Source organism: Rhinatrema bivittatum, chromosome 1 (genome assembly GCF_901001135.1).
Source record: "Rhinatrema bivittatum chromosome 1, aRhiBiv1.1, whole genome shotgun sequence".
NCBI lineage: Eukaryota > Metazoa > Chordata > Amphibia > Gymnophiona > Rhinatrematidae > Rhinatrema > Rhinatrema bivittatum.
The window spans coordinates 140,344,230-140,363,905 of record NC_042615.1 but is presented as its reverse complement, the minus strand read 5'-3'; the positions used below and the strand labels follow the sequence as shown (position 1 = coordinate 140,363,905).

General features: G+C 45.6%; 1 protein-coding gene across 1 annotated transcript in view; it reads right to left on the bottom strand.

Annotated features, from left to right (window-relative positions):
* Positions 1 to 19,676, bottom strand: part of CHIC2 (cysteine rich hydrophobic domain 2) — a 112,615-nt gene that overhangs the window by 49,892 nt on the left and 43,047 nt on the right. Inside the window, exon 2 of the mRNA XM_029587594.1 lies at positions 18,093 to 18,147. Coding sequence (XP_029443454.1) covers positions 18,093 to 18,147 — 55 coding nt within the window. The remainder of the gene's footprint in view (positions 1 to 18,092; positions 18,148 to 19,676) is intronic.

The window sequence follows — 19,676 nt, the reverse complement described above, 5'->3', positions numbered from 1 at the left end:
GGGAAAAAAATAATGCTGGAGGACATTTGGACAGTCATAATCAAGATGGAAGATACTTTATTTCCTGTAGTGTCAAGTTTGTAGAAATTTTTCTCTGATGTTACAGCCAAGGTTGCATGTCAGGACAGGAGGATTGATTCAACTAGAGAAAGCCACCAATATGGAGAACAAGACTGCGAGATTGCAATCACCTAGCATGGTTTTCATGAAAGATAATTTGGCTCTGTACAACAAGTTGGAAGCACTAGAGAACAGTGCTAGAGAAAGGAACCTTAGAGGCTGCTAAACTTTCCTCAAACCTCCGAGAACAATTTAAGAAATATATGAAAAAAAAATACTCAAGGTACCGTTCCAGTAGTTTCCTGCATGTTTTATTTACCAAGAAGGAAATGTAAGGTAAGACAGTCTGGATTTAGCAGCTTTCTTAGAAAGCACAGTGGTAGAGATTGTGACGAGAGCCACATTATTGGTTACCATCTGTCTTAAATCTAGCTATTGAGATTATACTTTAAATTTAGAAATTCCTCTTTTTGTAATCAATCTGTAAAAATTTCTTCTGTTGTTGCTAGGTCTACCCAGCTTTGCAGGAAGGCTTTTCTTTTGTTGTGGCAACATGAGGTGGCACTGGGTACCACTTTCTTCCTTAGATTTCTGTGAAAGAGTCTTGTGAATAATAAAAGGAATAGGTTTCTTTTTTTTTTGGAAACTTTGCATTTGGGGCAGTTTCTACAAGATAAATTGTGTGTGAAATAAAATTTTCCAGTGGTACTGTATAATGTCCATCTGAGTCTGGAAGAAAAATGGTGGTTGCTATTTGGAATTGAGTTGATAGTTTAAAGAGTATTGATGAGTATAATTTTTTTTTAGAAATAAAGGCAGAAATTTTAAGAAACTTTATGGGGTTTCATGAATTGTGTGTATTGTTTTATATGATTTTGAAGTTTGTCATTTTATGACTTTTTTGAAATCCGCACTGATTGACTTGTTTTAGAAGTAGAGGCATATAAATGCATAAAATAAATTCATTTTTTGTTTTGGTATTTTTCCCTTGTGTCATTTGGTTCCTTACAATTTTTGTTATTACTTTAGCATTTCCTTCTCTCTCCCCCTTACTGTAGGCTTAGCTTCTGTTGTTGAGATGGGCTATTACATGTATGTATTAGATCAGTGTTTCTCAAACATTTTGATACCAGGGACTGTTGGTTGACTCACTGGATATACAGAACAAAGGCGAGAGCAGTTCAGGGCTCAACTGAACCCAATGTTCATGTTTAGTCTGTTGGTCCAGTCAACTGTTCAGTGTAAACGTCAGAGTGTGCCAACAGTCTTTCCACACAGCTAGAAGCAGCAGCAGTATGCACTGCTATGAGGCCTGGAGTGAAGCAGCTATCAGGACATTCTGAGCTAGTGATTTAGGGAAGTAGAGAAATGTGACTGCGGGCAATTAGATGGGAGTTGGTACTTACGCGGCCACAGAGAGCAGCTGTTGCATGGGTCTGCTTCCTGCAATGACTGCCATTCTGTGTACCTGCAAAAATGCTGCCAGGGACCACTTCCAGTTCTTGGACCAGTGGTTGATGAATTGCTTGAAATTGCTAGATTCTATCAACCTGGGGAAAGTATCTTGATTTTGGAAAGTGGAAAAAATACAAAAATCTTAAAGATGAACTAGATCAGAAAATGAAAAGTGATTCCCTTTTATTCATGCACCTGTGCCAGATTTGCCAAATGCATAATTATTTCAAGAAACACAACCTTGCTACCATTATACGTTGACTACTTAATTTATTTACCATCATCTCACAATACAATCTCAAATGCCTCCAATTCCTTTAGAGCATGGCTGCCAGAATTTTGGGCCAAAGTAACCGACCACATAAGGCCAAATCTAAAGCGGCTGTACTGATTCCCAGTCAAATACAGCATACAATTCAAAACTATTTGCCTAGTCTTCAACTGTGTGAACAAACTGGCCACGAAATATCTCTGCCAACTTTTATTCTCATATACTTCCACAAGAAATCTCCAATTCTCCATTCTTCCCAAATGGTCCTCCTAGCTTTCCCTCTTTTAACAACTTCCAGATTAACTTGCACAAGACTTCATGCATTCAGCTGCTATGTTACTGCTACAACTATGCCCCGAAGAAAGCTACCTTACCTTCAGGAAGCAAGTCAAGACTTTGCTATTCACCCAAGTCTTCTCAAAGATCCCAGGTTCGACTCCCCTCCTCAATGACTAACCAAACTTCCAATTATGACACCACCTTAATAGCCCCGAAGACTTTCAGATTTAACAAATTCTCTCCCTACAATTAATGCTTGCTTTATACCTATACATCTGCCCTACTTGCCTCTACCCTTCTCTAATATAGTGGTTCTCAACCCAGTCCTCGGGATACACCTAGCCAGTTTGGCTTTGAGGATATTTACAATGAATACACAGGAGATAGATCTGCATACAATGCAAGCAGTCCATGCAAATCTCTCTCATGCATACTCATTATTGATATTCTGAAAGTCTAGAGCAGTGGTTCTCAACCTTTTTTTTTTTTTTTAATCAGGACACACCTGAGAAATGATGCTCACAAGCATGACACACCGAACATATGATCATCATCGGACTAAATATAAGCATATGTTCTGCAGCCACAGGAGTTCCCCCGCTTCCTATCAATGGGTGCAAAGCAGAACTAAGGCATTTCCCTGTACAACTCACCATACAAAAAATATATTCTGATTCTGGTGTCATCTTAATAACAGCATCACAAACTCCCTCTACTACCAGGTGCTTTGTAAAATAATACAAATAAACCCCATTCTGTCATGTCTATCAAACCTGCCATATCTCAGCAATAGCCCTACCCAAGAAAAAGCCGAAGTTCACCATCAGTGGAAAATAATATTGAGAAAATACAACAAATAAGGCCGAAACAAACCTCTCGTAAAGTACCTCATCTCAGTCACATACACACAGAACACAGACAGACCTGCCTTCACCAAATATAGACTAAAAGACCACAAATTACAAATGTGCAAACAAAACCTGGAACGGAAACCCCAAGACCACCTTCTGCATGCAGTGCAAAACTGGAGACTAGGAAACAAAAATATATTTCCTCCTACACTAAGCAAAGTTCAAAGAGAGAAGAATACATATTCTTAAAAACTGACTTAGTATGGCCCTTGTACCCAGTCACTCGCCTCCATGTCCCCCATCACCCCTTACATCTCCAAACTACTCAATCTTGGTTTCACATGCTCATATCCCTGTCCATTCCTGACACCCCACCCCACATCCTCCTTCCCTGTGCTCCCTCTCTCCCCTGCTCATTCTTTCTGCCCTTTCCTCTCCCCTTCCTACCCAGAATACTTCTGACACCTCTTTCCTAGCCCTTCCTGCTCAGAATTCCCCATTCCCTCAACCCAGCAGGCCCACACCTCCATCTCTCTCCACTTTCATCTCTCTTCCCTGCCCAGCAACCCTCAACCCCTTCCTCCTCCATCTCTCCTTACCCCAGCAACCCCAACCATCTTTCCCCCATCTCTTCCTATCCAGCAGACGTCTGACTCCCTACTCCCCATGCCTTCCTGCCCCAGTACATTTCTCCCTCCTCATGGCTCCCAGCCAACAGAAAAGACTTCAGTCCATTCCAGAGCCTCCCTCCCTCTTTATCAGCAGCAGATGAGGGCAAGAAGCATTGAGGAGAGGAAGATGAGGCAGAAGCAGCGGATCTACAGAGCACGCACCTTTCTCCCTTATGCTTCTGCTTTCACATCCAGGCCCCATAGGGTAAAGAGAGCATCAGCAACCTCACTGCCAGGTCAGGCAGAGGAAGATAAAGTTGGTGTCCTGCTGGGCTCATATGAACAGGAGTTGGTGATATCACGCTCTGATCTTGGTGAAGAAGGGAACAACCACCCACTGGCCAGGAAGAGAAGGAGGAAGCAAGAGCGGCTTCCTGTCATACCCAATAAAAGAGAAGTCAGCCAATTCCTGCCTAGACTGATGAGGAAAGATCAGTCTTCTGCTGGCTCTACGACACACCTCCCAGGACTTCGCGTCACACCAGTGTGTCCCGACACACTTGCTGAGAATCACTGGTCTAGAGGATTGGGTTGAGAACCCATCTCTAATATATCTAGCAGGCCAGTTACTTAGCATATGAGCATATGCTTTTCTGCATTCCAAATGAACACAGTATTGTACCTCATATCTCTATTCTTATCCAGTTATGTCCCCCTTATGGTCAAGCACCACTGTGATGATTATAAATTATCATGCAATTGTAATATGCTTTGAAAACATTTGAGGAAAGCTGGAATATAAAACGATTATAAATAATTACATAAATAAACTACATGGGAATTTTAAAAAATCCTATTATTGCCCATGAAGAGCCAAGAAAGAACCAAATATTCTGACCAAAATACAAGGCAGTTCTATTCCAAAATACAATGGGGCAGATTTTAAAAGCCCTGCGTGCGTAAATCCAGCCGGATTTACACGCGCAGGGGACTCGTGCGCCGGCTCGCGCAAAGCCCCAGGACGCGCATAAGTCCCGGGGCTTTGTTTGTGGGCGTGTCGGGGGCGGCGTGGCATTTGGGGGTGTGGCTGAGGCCTCCAAACCAGCCCCCGGGCCAGGGAATGGCGCGCCAGCAGCTGGCCTGCGCACGCAAGTTACGCCTGCCTTGGGCAGACGTAACTTTCTGAACAAAGGTGGGGGGGGGGATTTAGTTAGGGCTGGGGGGTGGGTTAGGTAGGGCAAGGTGGGGAAGGTGGGGGGGGGGGGGGGGCCAGAAAAAAGTTCCCTCCGGGGCCGCTCCGAAATCGGAGCGGACTCGGAGGGAACGGAGGCAGGCTGCTCGGCTCGGTGCGCGCAGGTTGCACAATTGTGCATCCCCCTGCGCGCGCCGACTCTGGATTTTATAATATGCGCGCAGCAGCGCGCGCATGTTATAAAATCGGGTGTAGATTTGTTCACGCCAGGTTGTGCGAACAAATCTGTGCCCTCGTGTAAGTTTAAAGATTTGCCCCAATATGTTTTAAGTGTCCAAGGCAAAGGTGACCAGTAGTGTTACCCATGAAGATATTTCCTACTGACAATGTTCCAAAATAGCAGATACACAAAGACTATACATTCTTGTAATAATGTCAACACTCCCGCTAGGCTCATTTCACATCTACATTTGGGAGCAAATAATCTCTAGACAGGAGAGACCTTCAATATTGTCAACATACTTTCAAACATTTCTAATGGGGTAATGTACATTGCTCTCAGAAAATGTATAATGCACAATCTTATTATGGAGATTTAAATTGTTCATAATGGCCATATTTAATGTTTGCAAGATAATTTCATCTCATGGTCATTTGGCCTCATGTTCTGTTTTTTCATTTAAGTACATCATTCTTAATAAATATAATGAGAAATACAAGTCAAAGCATCTTCTGTACAAGTAGTCACCCACAAAATTTCTCTTAGAGAGATGTTCCATGGAAATACTGACAGTGACAGGATGCACCAGCACTGAATAAGGGGTTAGAATCACCATCAGTAGCTTAACATGCCAAGAATTTAAAGCTACAATAGCCTTTTTGCTTTCTCCACAGAAACTCCATCTACGCTGGATCTGGATCTCTACTGTTGCTTAACTGTAACTTCCCGTCTCTGCTGCATGCACCGCTGGGCCCTCGTGCTTCTTTCAGTCTCTAGCTCTGCAGCTGGACTTACACAGTGCCAGTTCAGGATGCAGACAGCTCTAGAGGAAACCTTCAGCCTCATATCAAGACTGGGCAGGAGAGCAGAAGTCATTCTCAGAGTTCAGGGAGACCGAGCTTGGGAGTGCCACCACTAGAAGATCCTCCATTGGCTTTTCCACATTTAGCATGGACATCTCTTTCTTCACCGACCCTGCTATAAAGGCATCCATGGATTACTGAATTAGTATCTGAGGCTCCACAGGACAGATTCTCACCCTACTATTCACTCGAACATATTGAAAAATTTTTTTAAAGAATTTAAAATGAGATAACATTTTTTAAAAAACCTAGCAGCTCAGGCAGTACACGTGTCTGCCTAATGGTAGCCATAAGTGCCATGCTGGGTCAAACCAAAGGTCCACCAAGTCCAAAATCCTGTACACTAATTCCAAAAAGTAAATCCAATTTCTTTCTGCTCACTCTCAGTGACAAGTGGGGGGTCTCCTTGAATCACCTGGTTAATGAATGTTTATGAATTTTTCTTCCAGAACTTGTCCAAACCCTTTATTTTTTTTTTTTATTAATTTATCATTTTTGCAATAATTAAACAAAGATATACTTTGTATGAAATTGTAAGAGAATATGATAAGAAAAAAATTTAAGCTAAACATCCATTTAAACAATTAGAAAGCAAGAGATACATTAAAAACATGACCCTTTACCCTTTAACTTCATATCTCAAACTCAAAAGGAAACATAGGGGAGTATTTTCTAGTTTATTAAGGAGATTTCAAATACAATAATAATCAGGAAATACATTAGCAATTATTAATCACAGTATATTCTATTGTATCCCAGTTATTAATCAATGGCAGTTTCTTGTCTTCTGCCATCCAAGAACTCTCTCAAGTGTTCTGGGTGAAAGAAAATAAATGTATTATTGGAAATTTTTATAATACATCTGCATGGGTAACGGAGCTGGAAGGTTGCCCCGGCTGCGTTTACCTCAGAAGTCATGGAAAGAAAAATTGTTCGCCTTAATTGCGTTGGCCTTGCCAAGTCAGGAAAAATATGAACAGGTTGTCCTTGGAAATTTACATTCATATTCTTAAAATAAGCTTTCATTATAAGACTGAAATCCTGACTGAATAAAGACTGAATAAAGAGACACAAATAATACGTTTCTTTCTATAATTTCAGGATTGGAATTTTCCAATGGGTTAGATTGAGGAAATCAGGCCCAATATATGTTACTCCTTGAGTTTTACCAGTTCTCTGTACTAGAAAGCTGATCTTTTTAACAGAGGGTATCTGACTTGAAGACATTTTTAAGACCTCCCATAATCTTTGGAAAATTCAATAATCAGATATTTAAATGTCTTAGAACATTTTCTACTGACTCTAATCTCCTAGAGGAGGTCAAAGTTTCTCAAACAAGGCCAGCAGAAATATCTTGGAGTTTTTTCACATCCATCTTAATGGACTCAGTAGCCCGCTCCTGCAGTGCTAACTGATTTTCTTTCGCAACTGAGTCCAATTTATTCCCCAGTACATCCAGGTTTGTTCTCTGAGTAGCTTGGACATACCTGCCACCAGGTCCCATAATGAGTCCAACATTACTACCTCCGGTTTGGTAATATCCTCAGTCTGCAAGTTATTCATTTCAGTTCTCTTCGCCACAATTATCTGCTCTCTCATCTCGGGACCGGCTCCTCCAGCCGCTCCTCTCATCGAGGGATCGTTGGAGGATGTGACCTCAGGTGAAGACACTTCTTCCGGATCAACGCCAGCATTCCCAGCCGGCAGGTGTTGTCGGACGAGGTCTTCATCCTGCCCCTCTGTAGCAGTGACGATACGCGGTAAGGAAGCCGAGGGAGGTTGCCTGGGATCGGGTGGGCTTAATGATATTTCCCAGGGTGACAGCGAGCCGCCTCCTCCTGCAGCGCCAATGGGGCTAACAGCCCACGAAACCTGTGCTGGAACAGCAAATTCAGATATAAGTCTCTGCTCCGTGGGAAACGCGGGCTCAGCCGGGTAAACCCTTATCTTTCCTTTACGTTTATTGGAAAAAGGACTTACCTGATAATTTTGTTTTCCTTAGTGTAGACAGATGGACTCAGGACCAATGGGTATAGAGTACTCCTGATAGCAGATGGGAAACGGAGTCAGATTTCAAAGTTGATGTCAGCCTACATATACCCGTACAAGAAGCTCAGCTCTTCGGAATTCTCCTCGAAAAGCAATTGTGGATGTATGTGTGCGTAATAACTTGATTAACTTGGTTAACTTGAATAACTTGATTAACTAGGACTGGTTCAACTGATTTCCAATTGGAGACCGCCAGTGCACTCAACCGAATAATGCTGACACCCGGCAACTATGGGTGTCTAGAACTAGGGGTAATATCTGGCTTTCCCATGTTTGTCTTGTTCTCGGGGTTTGTCACCCGAGGTTCCCAGATTCTGGGGCAGCCATGGGCGGGGTGCTGAGTCTATCTGTCTACACTAAAGAAAACAAAATTATCAGGTAAGTAATTTCTCCATTTCCTAGTGTGTAGCCAGATGGACTCAGGACCAATGGGATGTACAAAAGCTGCTCCAGAATAGGGCGGGAGGCTACCTGTGGCCCATTCAGTACTACCCTTGCAAAGGTTGTGTCCTCCTGGGCCTGGACATCCAGGCGGTAGAACCTGGAGAAGGTGTGTATGGAGGACCATGTCGCTGCCCAACAGATCTCGGCGGGCGACAGCATCTTGGTTTCTGCCAAGGACACTGCCTGGGCCCTTGTTGAACAGGCCTTGACTTGCAGAGGTGGGGGCTTCCCTGCCTCTACGTAGGCCGCCTTGATTACTTCTTTGATCCAGTGGGCTACGGTTGCCCACGAGGCCGCTTCCCCCTGTTTTTTCCCGCCATGAAGGACGAATAGGTGGTCCATCTTTCGCACAGATTCCGATCTTTCCAGGTATCGGTCTAGGAATCTACTGACATTAAGATGGCGAAGAAGGCATGAGTCTTCTGAGTCCTTATGTTCGTCTGGAGATGGGAGCAAGATGGTTTGGTTTAGATGAAATTGAGAAACCACTTTCTCTAGGAAGGAGGGTACAGTGCGTAGCTGTATGGCTCCCGGTGTGAACCTGAGGAATGGTTCCCGACAGGATAGCCCTTGAAACTCGGAGATGTGACGGGCTGAACATATTGCCACTAGGAATGTAGTCTTCAAGGTCAGGAGCCATAGTGACAGGCCGCGTGTTGGTCTGAAGGAAGTTCCCGCTAGGAAGTCTAGTACTAGATTGAGATTCCATAATGGTGATCGGATTTGTTTGACCTCTCTCAGGAAGCGGGAAACATCTGGATGGGTTGATAGACTGATGCCGTCCACTTTGGCTCTGAAGCAGGCCAGCGCGGCCACCTGAACCTTGAGGGAGTTGAGAGACAACCCCTTCTTCAAGATGTCCTGCAGAAATTCCAGGATCATGGGAATTTTGACTGTCCACGGAAGGATCTTGCGGTCCTCACACCAGGCTTCGAATACTCTCCATATTCATATATAAGCTAATGATGTGGAGAAATTGCATGCTCGAAGTAAGGTGTCAATCACTGCCTTAGAGTATCTGCTTTTCTTCAGGCGAGTTCTCTCAAGGGCCGACAGTAAGAGAGAATCGAGTCAGGTCTTCGTGGAGGATCAGTCCTTGCCGGAGAAGGTCCGTGTGTGGAGGTAGGCACAGAGGGTTCCCCTCAAGAAGTCTTCGCATGTCTGCGTACCATGGCCTTCTTGGCCAGTCCGGGCCACTAGAAGTATTAACCCCTGTGGTGTTCTATCTTGCGGATGATCCTGCCCAGTAGTGGCCATGGGGGAAATGCGTACAGCAGGTCTTCCTGTGGCCAGGTCTGGACGAGGGTGTCGATTCCCCGGGATTGCGGTTCTTGTCTGCGGCTGAAGAACTTGGGAACTTGGGTGTTGGACCGTGTTGCCAGTTGATCCATGGCTGGGGTTCCCCAGCGGTTTACTATCAACTGGAAGGCTGTGGTAGACAGCGTCCATTCCCCTGGGTCTAGGCTCTCTCTGCTGAGGTAGTCCGCAGAAACGTTGTCTTTTCCCGTGATGTGGGAGGCTGAGATCCCTTGCAGGTTTGTTTCTGCCCACGCCATGAAGGGGGTCTATCTCCAGGGACACCTGTTGGCTTCTGGTCCCTCCCTGGCGGTTGATGTAGGCAACTATTGTGATGTTGTCCGTCATGACCCTGACAGACTCGCCCCGGAGTCTGTGGCTGAATCGTAGGCAGGCTATTCTGACTGCTCGGGTTTCCAGTCGGTTTATGTTCCATCCCGCCTCTTCCTTGTCCCATTGTCCCTGGGCCGTCAATTCCTGACAGTGGGCTCCCCACCCTCACAGGTTCGCATCCATGGTGACCAAGATCCAGTCCGGTGGGGATAGTTTTACTCCCTTGCTCAGATGGTCTTCCTGTAGTCACCATTGGAGCTGGGTCCGAACCTCTGCTGATAGCTGGAGGTGAATGGAGTAGTTCTCGGACGTTGGGTTCCTTCGTGACAGTAGGAAACATTGTAGTGGTGCATGTGGGCCCTTGCTCATGGAACGACTTCCAGGGTTGATATCATGAGACCGAAGACTTGGAGGTAGTCCCATACCTTGGGGCGAGCATAGTTCAACAGTTTTCCAGCTGACCCATCAGTTTCCTTCTCCTTGGAGGGGGAAGGACAACCTTGTCTTGCTTGGTGTCAAACCAGACTCCCAGGTACTCTAGCGATTGGGAGGGCTGCAGGCAGCTCTTGGCTGTGTTGACGACCCACCCGAGATTCTGCAGCAGATTCTTGACTCTGGTGGTCACCTGGTGACTTTTCTCTGGAGATTTTGCCCTGATTAGCCAATCATCCAGATAAGGATGTACGAGTATTCCTTCTTTCCTCAGTGTTGCCGCCACTACCACCATGATTTTGGTGAAGGTCCGAGGGGCGGTAGCTAGTTCGAAGGGTAGTGCCTGGAACTGGTAATGATGGTCCAGTATCGCAAAGCATAGGAAGCACTGATGGTCATGATGGACCGGGATGTGGTGATAGGCTTCGGATAGGTCCAGTGAGGTCAGGAATTCTCCAGGCCGTACTGCCCTTATGACTGAGTGTAGGGTTTCCATGCGGAAGTGTGGTACCCTCAGGTAACGATTGATGGGCTTGAGGTCCAGGATGGGCTGGAACATTCCGCCCTTTTGGGGACGATAAAATAGATGGAATAGTGACCAGTATTTTGTTGGTGCAAGGGCACCAGAGTTATCGCATTTAGGCTGAGTAGTTTTGTCAGTGTGGTTTCCACTGCCGTCCTTTTGGAGAAGGAATGGCACGGTGATCTCACAAATTTGTCTGAGGGGATGCTGTGGAAGTCCAGATAGTATCCCTCTCGAATGATGGTTAGGACCCACTTGTCCGAAGTTATCTCGACCCATCTTTGATAGAAGAGGGTAAGTCTGCCCCCTATGACTTCTTCCTGTGGATGGGTCTGTTGATTCTCATTGTGGGGTTTGGCCAGGGCTTGTACCTGAGCCAGCTCCCCTCTTGTTGTGTCTGTTCCGAAAGGACTGAGCCCTGCCTGAAGGGCGAGGTGCTTGGTAACATGTGTTCTTGTACAGTCTAAAGCGCTGAGCTCCTCTGCCCTTGGTTCTTCAGGGGGAGGAGCACTGGTTTCTTTTGTTCCTGTCCTCCGGTAGGCGAGGTATTGGAGATTCGCCCCATTTGTTGGCTAGCTTCTCCAATTCGCTTCCGAACAAGAGAGATCCTTTAAAGGGCATCCTCGTGAGGTTCGCTTTGGATGTTGTGTCGGCTGACCAGTTTCGGAGCCATAGATGTCTTCTGGCTGCCACTGCCGAGGCAACGTTCCTGGCTGAGGTGCGCACTAGATCTGAGGTCGCATCCATGAGGAAGGATACCGCAGGTTCCATTGTCTCAACAGGCGTGGTTGCGTCTCTGGAGAGGCACAAGCAAGAACGTGCCACCAGGGTGCAGCAGGAAGCAATCTGAAGAGTCATTGCTGTTAAGTCAAAAGACTGTTTAAGGATGGATTCCAGTTGTCTGTCCTGGGCATCCTTGAGTGCCGCTCCTCCCTCGACGGGAATGGTCGTGCGCTTGGAGCTTGCGCAGACTCCTGATCAGCAGGAGTTCCTTAGCCGCGGGTTCCAATGGGATATAGAGCTTCTAGGACCCGTCCTCCTTTGAAGCTGGCATCTGGGGCATTCCATTCCAGGTAAATCAGTTGCTGTACCACAGGGGTTGGGAACCTTTTTGGCTGAGAGAGCCATGGACGCCACATATTTTAAAATGTAATTCCATGAGAGCCATACTAACTACAACCCTCCACCCTCCTGACTCCCCCAAGACCTACCAAATTAATTTACTACAACTCCCTACTCTCCTGACGCCCCCAAGACCTGCCAAATTAATTTACTACAACTCCCTACTCTCCTGACGCCCCCAAGACCTGCCAAATTAATTTACTACAACCCCCACCCTCCTGACCCCCCCAAGACCTGCCAAAAGTCCCTGGTGGTCCAGCGGGGGTCTGGGAGCGATCTCCTGGACTTGGGCTGTCGGCTGCCAGTAGTCAAAATGGCGCCGACAGCCCTTTGCCCTCACTATGTTACTGGGGTCGACCAATGGCGGCGGTAGCCCCTGTGATATAGTAAGGGCAAAGGGCCGTCGACGCCATTTTGATTACTGGCAGCCGACTGCCCTTTGCCCTTACTATGTCACAGGGGCTACCACCACCATTGGTCGACCCCAGTAACATAGTGAGGGCAAAGGGCCGTCGGCGCCATTTTGACTACTGGCAGCCGACAGCCCAAGTCCAGGAGATCGCTCCTGGACCACTCCTGGACCCCCGCTGGACCACCAGGGACGTTTGGCAGGTCTTGGGGGGGTCAGGAGGGTGGGGGTTGTAGTAAATTAATTTTGGAGGTCTTGGGGGGGCATCAGGAGGGTGGGGGATTTTGTTAGATTTTTACTTTTTTATTAAAGATTTGTCTGCGAGCCAGATGCAGCCATCAAAAGAGCCATATCTGGCTCCCGAGCCATAGGTTCCTGACCCCTGCTGTACCACTTGCAACATTGTAAAATAGCATGAGGCCTGACAGAGGGAGACCAAGATGGGGTTTATCTTTGGTTCCGCTGTGGTGTCCGTGCCTGGAATGTCCAGCGTCTTAAGGGTCTGGGACATGAGAGCTGGTAACTCGTCTTTGGAGAAGAATCGCAGCATGGTTCGGTATGGTTCCATCCCTGGGGGGATTTCTCCTTCCTCCAGGGAGTCAGCCTCGTCCTCCGAGGTGTTTGTATCCCCGGTAGGGAGGCTCTTGCTTAGGAAGGGCACGTCTCAATGGGCCAGAGAGGTGCTCGGAATGTCTTGCGTTTCTGGTGGCGACTAGGACTGGGTCACAGTCGGTACTGAGTGCGCTTGGACAAAGGTTTATAGCCCTTTGAAGAATTCCACCCAGGAAAAAGTCCCTAGGTCCATGTTGATTCCAGGAGGTGTTATACTGGAGGCCCCAGAGATGCCTTCCTGTGTAGGTGATGAGTTGGAGATACAGAGGTCCGGGGTACTATCATTAGTGGATCTGGATCCCTCTACTGGCTGTGAGGGACCTTGCTTTGGTTCCCCCTGAGCCTCTTCGCACTGCTGGCATAGGGAGGAGGCCACTACTGGTTGTGCAGCTCTCAAGTGGCAGGCTGGGCAGAGGGCTTGTCCCTTGGCCTTCTTGGCAGGCGGTGCCATGGTTTGTGCTTGGGGGGGTGGGGCTTCAAAAGTCGTCTGTGTGCGTAGGAATGCGCACCAGGAGGCTTGGTTGTGCGCAAAAGATGTATGTGCGGAACGCGTAAAGATGTGCGCGTAGACTACTACTTTGTGCGGCTGGCTGAGATGTGCACACGGCAATATTTGTGTGCTCGGACCATTTAAGCGGGCCGCTATGTGCCCGGCACCGTTATGCGCATCGCTGTGCGCACGGCACAGATGTGCGTGCCTCTGTGCGCACAAGTCGGTTGTGCGCACAGCTCAGTTGAGCGGACAACACGGCGGTCAAGGGGGGGAAATGGCGCAGACGACCACATGGACAAATGGCGACCCCCCTGGAGGGTCTCCACGTGTGTGGACCTTCACACCGGATTGGGGTCTAGCCCAGATGGGGCTGCTCAACCCGATTAACAGATGCCGGAAAGGATGATCTGTGTGGCTAATCGAGCCTTGGAGACCGGAGACTTTAAGAGAGTCTCATGAAACCTTTCAGAAACAAAACTTAAGCATAAAATAGAAATCTCCCTAAACCCCCTCCCCCAAGACCTAAAGCCTCTCAAATAGGAACAAATTCGGGACCCAGAAGCTGGCCTAGATATATTGATCTTCACACCTCTCCCACAAGCCTTCCCCCTCCATATCCAAACTTCCCATCGTTAATATGAATGCCCAGTAAGAACAACTAAGTCCACCCACACAGGCAGCCCCCCAGGTAATAATACAAATATACAGTACTACCATGGTTGAAGGAAAAATATAATAATTAATAAAAAAAATTGAAAAAAAAAGAAAGAAACTTAGTATGTTTAATAAATTTAAGTTCCAAAGAAGTAGATGCAGGCAAAGCTGAAGTACTTCTGACACAAAGGTTGTCCAGTGCTTCATCACACAGGTATGCATCAAAGATCCAGTGTAAAAATATGCAAACCAGGGATGGAATATAAATCAAGCAAGCTGTAATCAGGAATAGGTCTTGAAGCGATAGATTTGGATATTACTTAGACAGGGAAGGAAGGGAAGGTAGGAACTGGAATTCTCTATGGAATTTTACAGGTTTGCAGAGAATTCTTAAATTGGTTTTAAGACAGGTAAGATTAGGAGCGGGTGAAAATTGGCCTACTGGAACCCTACTGGCATGGCATTCACAACAGTTCTTGTGAAATACTGTTTATATAATATACAATTGGTGTGTTTATTTTTATCTTTGTTTACTTAAAATTCATGGCATGGCTGGTTACAGTAATGAGCAACACATTTCATATGGGGCAGACAGATTAACTCAGCAAAAGAATGATGGGGATGTTTACATGCCTTTCCTTGAATGTATGAGGAATATCCTCGCCTATTAAAAGGAAATGTATCATGCAATATGTACACAACAGGAAAATACAACTACTGATGCTTCAGGAAACGCACTTAACCAATGCAGAGCACAAAAAAAATTGAAAGTGGGAATGGTGAGCAATATATAGTATGCCTAATACAACTCAAGGAGCAGAGGGGTATTGCGCTCTGTTTGATAAAAATCTCCCTGTTGATATATATAGATCGTACGCAGACCCAGATGGACAATTTTCAATGCTGGAGTGCTCATTGCATTCTATCAAATTTACACTAGTTAATGTCTAAGGCCCTAATCGGGGCAAACTGTCTTTTATAAACATTTGGCCGACTTGATTGTTACCTTTGGGTTTGATCAATTGTTAATGGGGGGCAACTGGAACACATGTATGAATCCTGTATTAGACACATCTTCAGGACATTGTGCATCTTCCCAGCAGCAACCGTCAAAAATATTTGATAGATGATTATCATCTAATAGATATATGGCGACAGCAGCACACCTTGGAAAGAGATTACACCTTTTTTCCCCCTAGGCATAACACTCATAGTAAACTGGATTATTTCTTATGGATTCCAAACTTTCTGACCCACACAGTATGTTATAAAATTCTCCCTTGTGCAAATTCTGATCATAGCCCAATGGAATTGGAGATTGATATTAAGCTATATCGGATGCCAGGCTTTTCATGGCGGTTTAATACCTCCTTACTAGGAGATAAAGAACTTCCCGGCATTTCGCATGATACTATTTCTTAGATTAACACTCAAACAGATTTCATGCCTTCGTTACACTGGGAAACCTTTAAGGCCTTTCTTAGGAGTAAAATTATCAGCTATGCCAGCTACATTCGCAAAAAGAGAGATAAACAGATAGTGAACCTTAACAGCCAGCTCATGCGCCTCGAAGCTTTACATAAACAGAGTTGTTTTACTAAAGTACATAAACTGAAATGGTACGTAAAGAACTACAGGCCCTGGAGATAAATAAAATAAATAAAGCTTGATGTTAACACATGCTTGCTATTTTATGAACGTGGAGATAAGCTGGGAGCCTTTTTAGCATGAGCAGTTAAAAAGAAGCAGTGTAAATTGCACATTGTTTCTCTTAAAATAACTAAAGGGACAGTTTTGATTCACACAGGGGAGACTGAAAGCCTTTTTACGCTATATTATTCTAAGCTGTACTTAATTCAACTCTGGTTTAAGAGAACAGTATTAATTTGTTTCTCTCTACGTTACATCTGCCTACTGAATCAGAGGGCCAGCAGGAGGCCTTGGCTGCACCTACATCCATGCAGGAGATACAGGGTACAGTCCAAGTGCTGCCGGGTGGGAAATGTCCAGGCCCAGATGGCTATCACACAGATTTATATAAGAAACATTTGATTCACCCAGTGCTATTTTTGTTCTGTCTTTCTAACTCTATGGCCGAACATCAGGCATCGCTTGGAAACTTAGGAGATCCTTTCTTATGAATTAATGAGATAAAAGTAAGGAGTACGGAGGAGTGCGTTTTATATAGGTCCATCCCTTTGCTTAACTCGGATCTGAAAATACTTGCCAAGATATTAGAAATGAGACTTGAGAACAAACTATCAAAATGAATACACAGCAATCAAATGAGCATTTAGGGGAGAACATCTACGTCTAACACCAGGCAGTTATTCAATTTTTTATATCGGACTAGGAAGTCAGGGGTTACTGCCCTTATTGTTTCCTTAGACGTGGAAAAGGCCTTTGATCGTCTTTCTTGGCCATGTTTATTTGCAGTCTTATGAAATGCAAGAATACCCAATCATTTCATAACATGGATACAGGTTATGTACGCCAAATCTAGAACCCTTCTGATTAATGGGGTTCAATTTCCCTTTGTTGTTACAGCCCAAGGAATGCGTCCGTGATGCACGGCTATCCCCACTCTTATTCGACCTAGTGACAGAGCCATTACCTGAAGCTACATGTCATGATACAAACATCTGGGGTATACATCTGGGAAAGCAGGAACACAGAATTTCTCTCTCTGTGGATGAATGCAGATGAAGTTTTAATATATTTGACTGACTTGCGACATTTGGGGCAGGCTCTGTAGCAGCTTCTTCAACAGTAGGGTAGATTGGCAGGATAAATCTGAGCTTTTTCCCCTGGGTCCTAAATTCTGTGTAGACACCAACTTCCATGGAGCAGGCAATGCAGACACGAAAAGGATTCGTATGGTCAGAAGAAAAGGTAGGGAAGCACTGAAAGACCTGCCAGCCTCTCTTTGAAATTTTAAAATAAAGAGGGAGGAGGTTCCAAAACACATGATCCCATCACCAAGGACCAGTTTTCTCTGCATACAAGTGCACGAGAAAGGAGAAGTCAGTGTGGCAGTGGGAGCCAGCTCAGTTAGTAATCTTGGCTGCCTCATGTGGCTGCCAGAGCTCCTCCACTCTACTGCTCCCAACACTCAGAATAAGTCACATCTAGTGCTCAGTGCATGTTTTGCCTGTTCCATTAAGCCTAGGGATAAGACAGAGGATGGAAGGAGTCAAAGAAGGAAGCTCAGAAGGGGGAAGCTATGTGTGCTGAACAAAGCAGGGCTCGGCTATTCATACTCTGCATGAAGCTTATTAATTTCCATTCTCCAGGACTCATGCTGTAGCTAGGAAGGGGAGGCATATGTGACTATACATATTCTAAGAAAGGAGCTTCTACATGTTTAATAACCATTGCTGGTGTCCTCTTGTTGCTGTGAGGTGCTGAGAGCAAAGCCTAGGGCTGGTCTAGATCTAAGAATCAGACAGTGGTGACTTTTCTGTGGTACACCTGATCAGGTTTGAAGGCACACTGGTTGGGAAACACTGCTTTAATGGACTAGTCGGTCAACAGTTGTTGGCTGCCTGTCTTACAATAGCCATATTTTGGAAGCAAAACCCATGTTTAGGTTACTGGAAATCACAAGTCCACAAGATAGCCAATATTGAATGATTAGAATTAACAATTTAAATACAATCTTGTTTGGAATTTGTATCAGTATCAGGACAGAATTACTAACGCCTGTTAATGTATATTGACTTCTGACATTTCTCATGTTCCTACTTAGGTTCTTAACTGAGCTTGTTTTTGAAATGATGCTATGTGACCTGTTGGCTTATTGTTTTCTTTTTATATATGTCTTGGAAATATATAAAGAGTTAAGAAAATAAAATTTGGAGAAAATATTAGTTTGGTTAAAAATGCTTCTGTTAAGCATTTTAATTGACAACACAAGCACTCACTTTTCCAGTTAGAGTAGAAGGGAACTCTGCTTCAAATTTGTTGCTAAGTCCAAACCTAAAGAGAGGAAAATATCAATATTACACATATTGCTTTCCATTGAAATAGATAACAATAAAATAGATCATTCAATAAAGCATAACATTTACTTCATTTCAGGGATGCAAAGCTGGATAATAAAAAAGCTTAGGCTCCTGTATAGATTTTGTTTGTGTTCACTTTTCCACTGCATTTGACTTTCATTTGCACACTTTCTATATTCAGGCAAAAAATGAAGGGTGTCAATGGGTTAATTTCTTTGTCGATATCTGTCTTGAATAAGAAGAGCAAGAGCACTTTAGAAATTCAAAACCCTTTCCCCAAAAGTCTTCTACCTAGAATTCAAATTTTATACAGGAGGATTCAAAGAAGTATTTCTTTGGACTCTCAAAAATAATGCTTAGCACAAGAGGTGCATAGTGAAACTGAGTGAACTGAAAAAATCAGCAACCCATACAATCCTACCTAATAAACGAAGGATGACCGACGTGCCGCAAATGCGCAGTAGAGACCAGCTCTACAGCGCATGTGCGGGCGAGCACGTCGGTCTGAGCCAGAAAAAAAGAAAAAAAATGGCGGCGTCGAGTGGCAGCGGCGGCGTCGGGAGGCAGCGGCGGCGTCGGGAGGCAGCGGCGGCGTCGGGAGGCAGCGGCGGCGGCAGCGGCGGCGTCGGATGGCAGCAGCGGTGGCAGCGGCGGCGGCGTCGGGTGGCAGCGGCGGCAGCGAGGGAGGAGAGAGAGAGGGAGGGACTGACAGAGAGAGGGAGGGACTGAGTGAGAGGGGAGGAGAGAGAGGGAGTGGGACTGAGTGAGAGGGAGGGAGGGAGTGGGACTGAGTGAGAGGGGGGACTGAGTGAGAGGGAGGGAGGGAGTGGGACTGAGTGAGAGTGAGGACTGAGTGAGAGGGGGGAGAGAGAGGGAGGGGGGAGAGAGAGGGAGGGGGGAGAGAGAGAGAGAGGAGGGAGGGAGGGAGTGGGACAGAGAGGGAGGGGGACTGAGGGAGAGTGAGTGGGACTGAGTGTGAGTGAGAGGGAGGGAGAGAGGTGGAGGGAGTGAGTGAGACTGAGGGGGAGGGAGTGGGACTGAGGGAGAGTAAGTGGGACTGAGTGTGAGTGAGAGGGAGGGAGAGAGGGGAGAGGGAGTGAGTGAGACTGAGTGGGAGGGAGGGACTGAGTGAGAGGAGAGGGAGGAGTGGGTGAGAGGGAGGGAGGTAGGGGTGGTGAAGAGTGAGGGGAGAGAGAATGAGGGGGAGGTGAGAGACAGAGGGATGTAGCCCGTTTTAACGGGCTTAACGGCTTGTCACTAAATATTGTAACATGTACAACTTGAGGGGGTAAAAAGTGACAATGTATAATATTGCTGTTAGCTTACCAACACAAAACAGCACAAAAAACTTTCAGGAAATAGCAACATTTTAGCACTTCATATACAATATTATACTAAGTAGCATGGATATGCCGACCAATGAAATGAATCAATCAACAGATACTCATTCAGTTCTGCTTTGAATGTATACCATATGTAAAAGAATTTCTGTATTTCTTATAA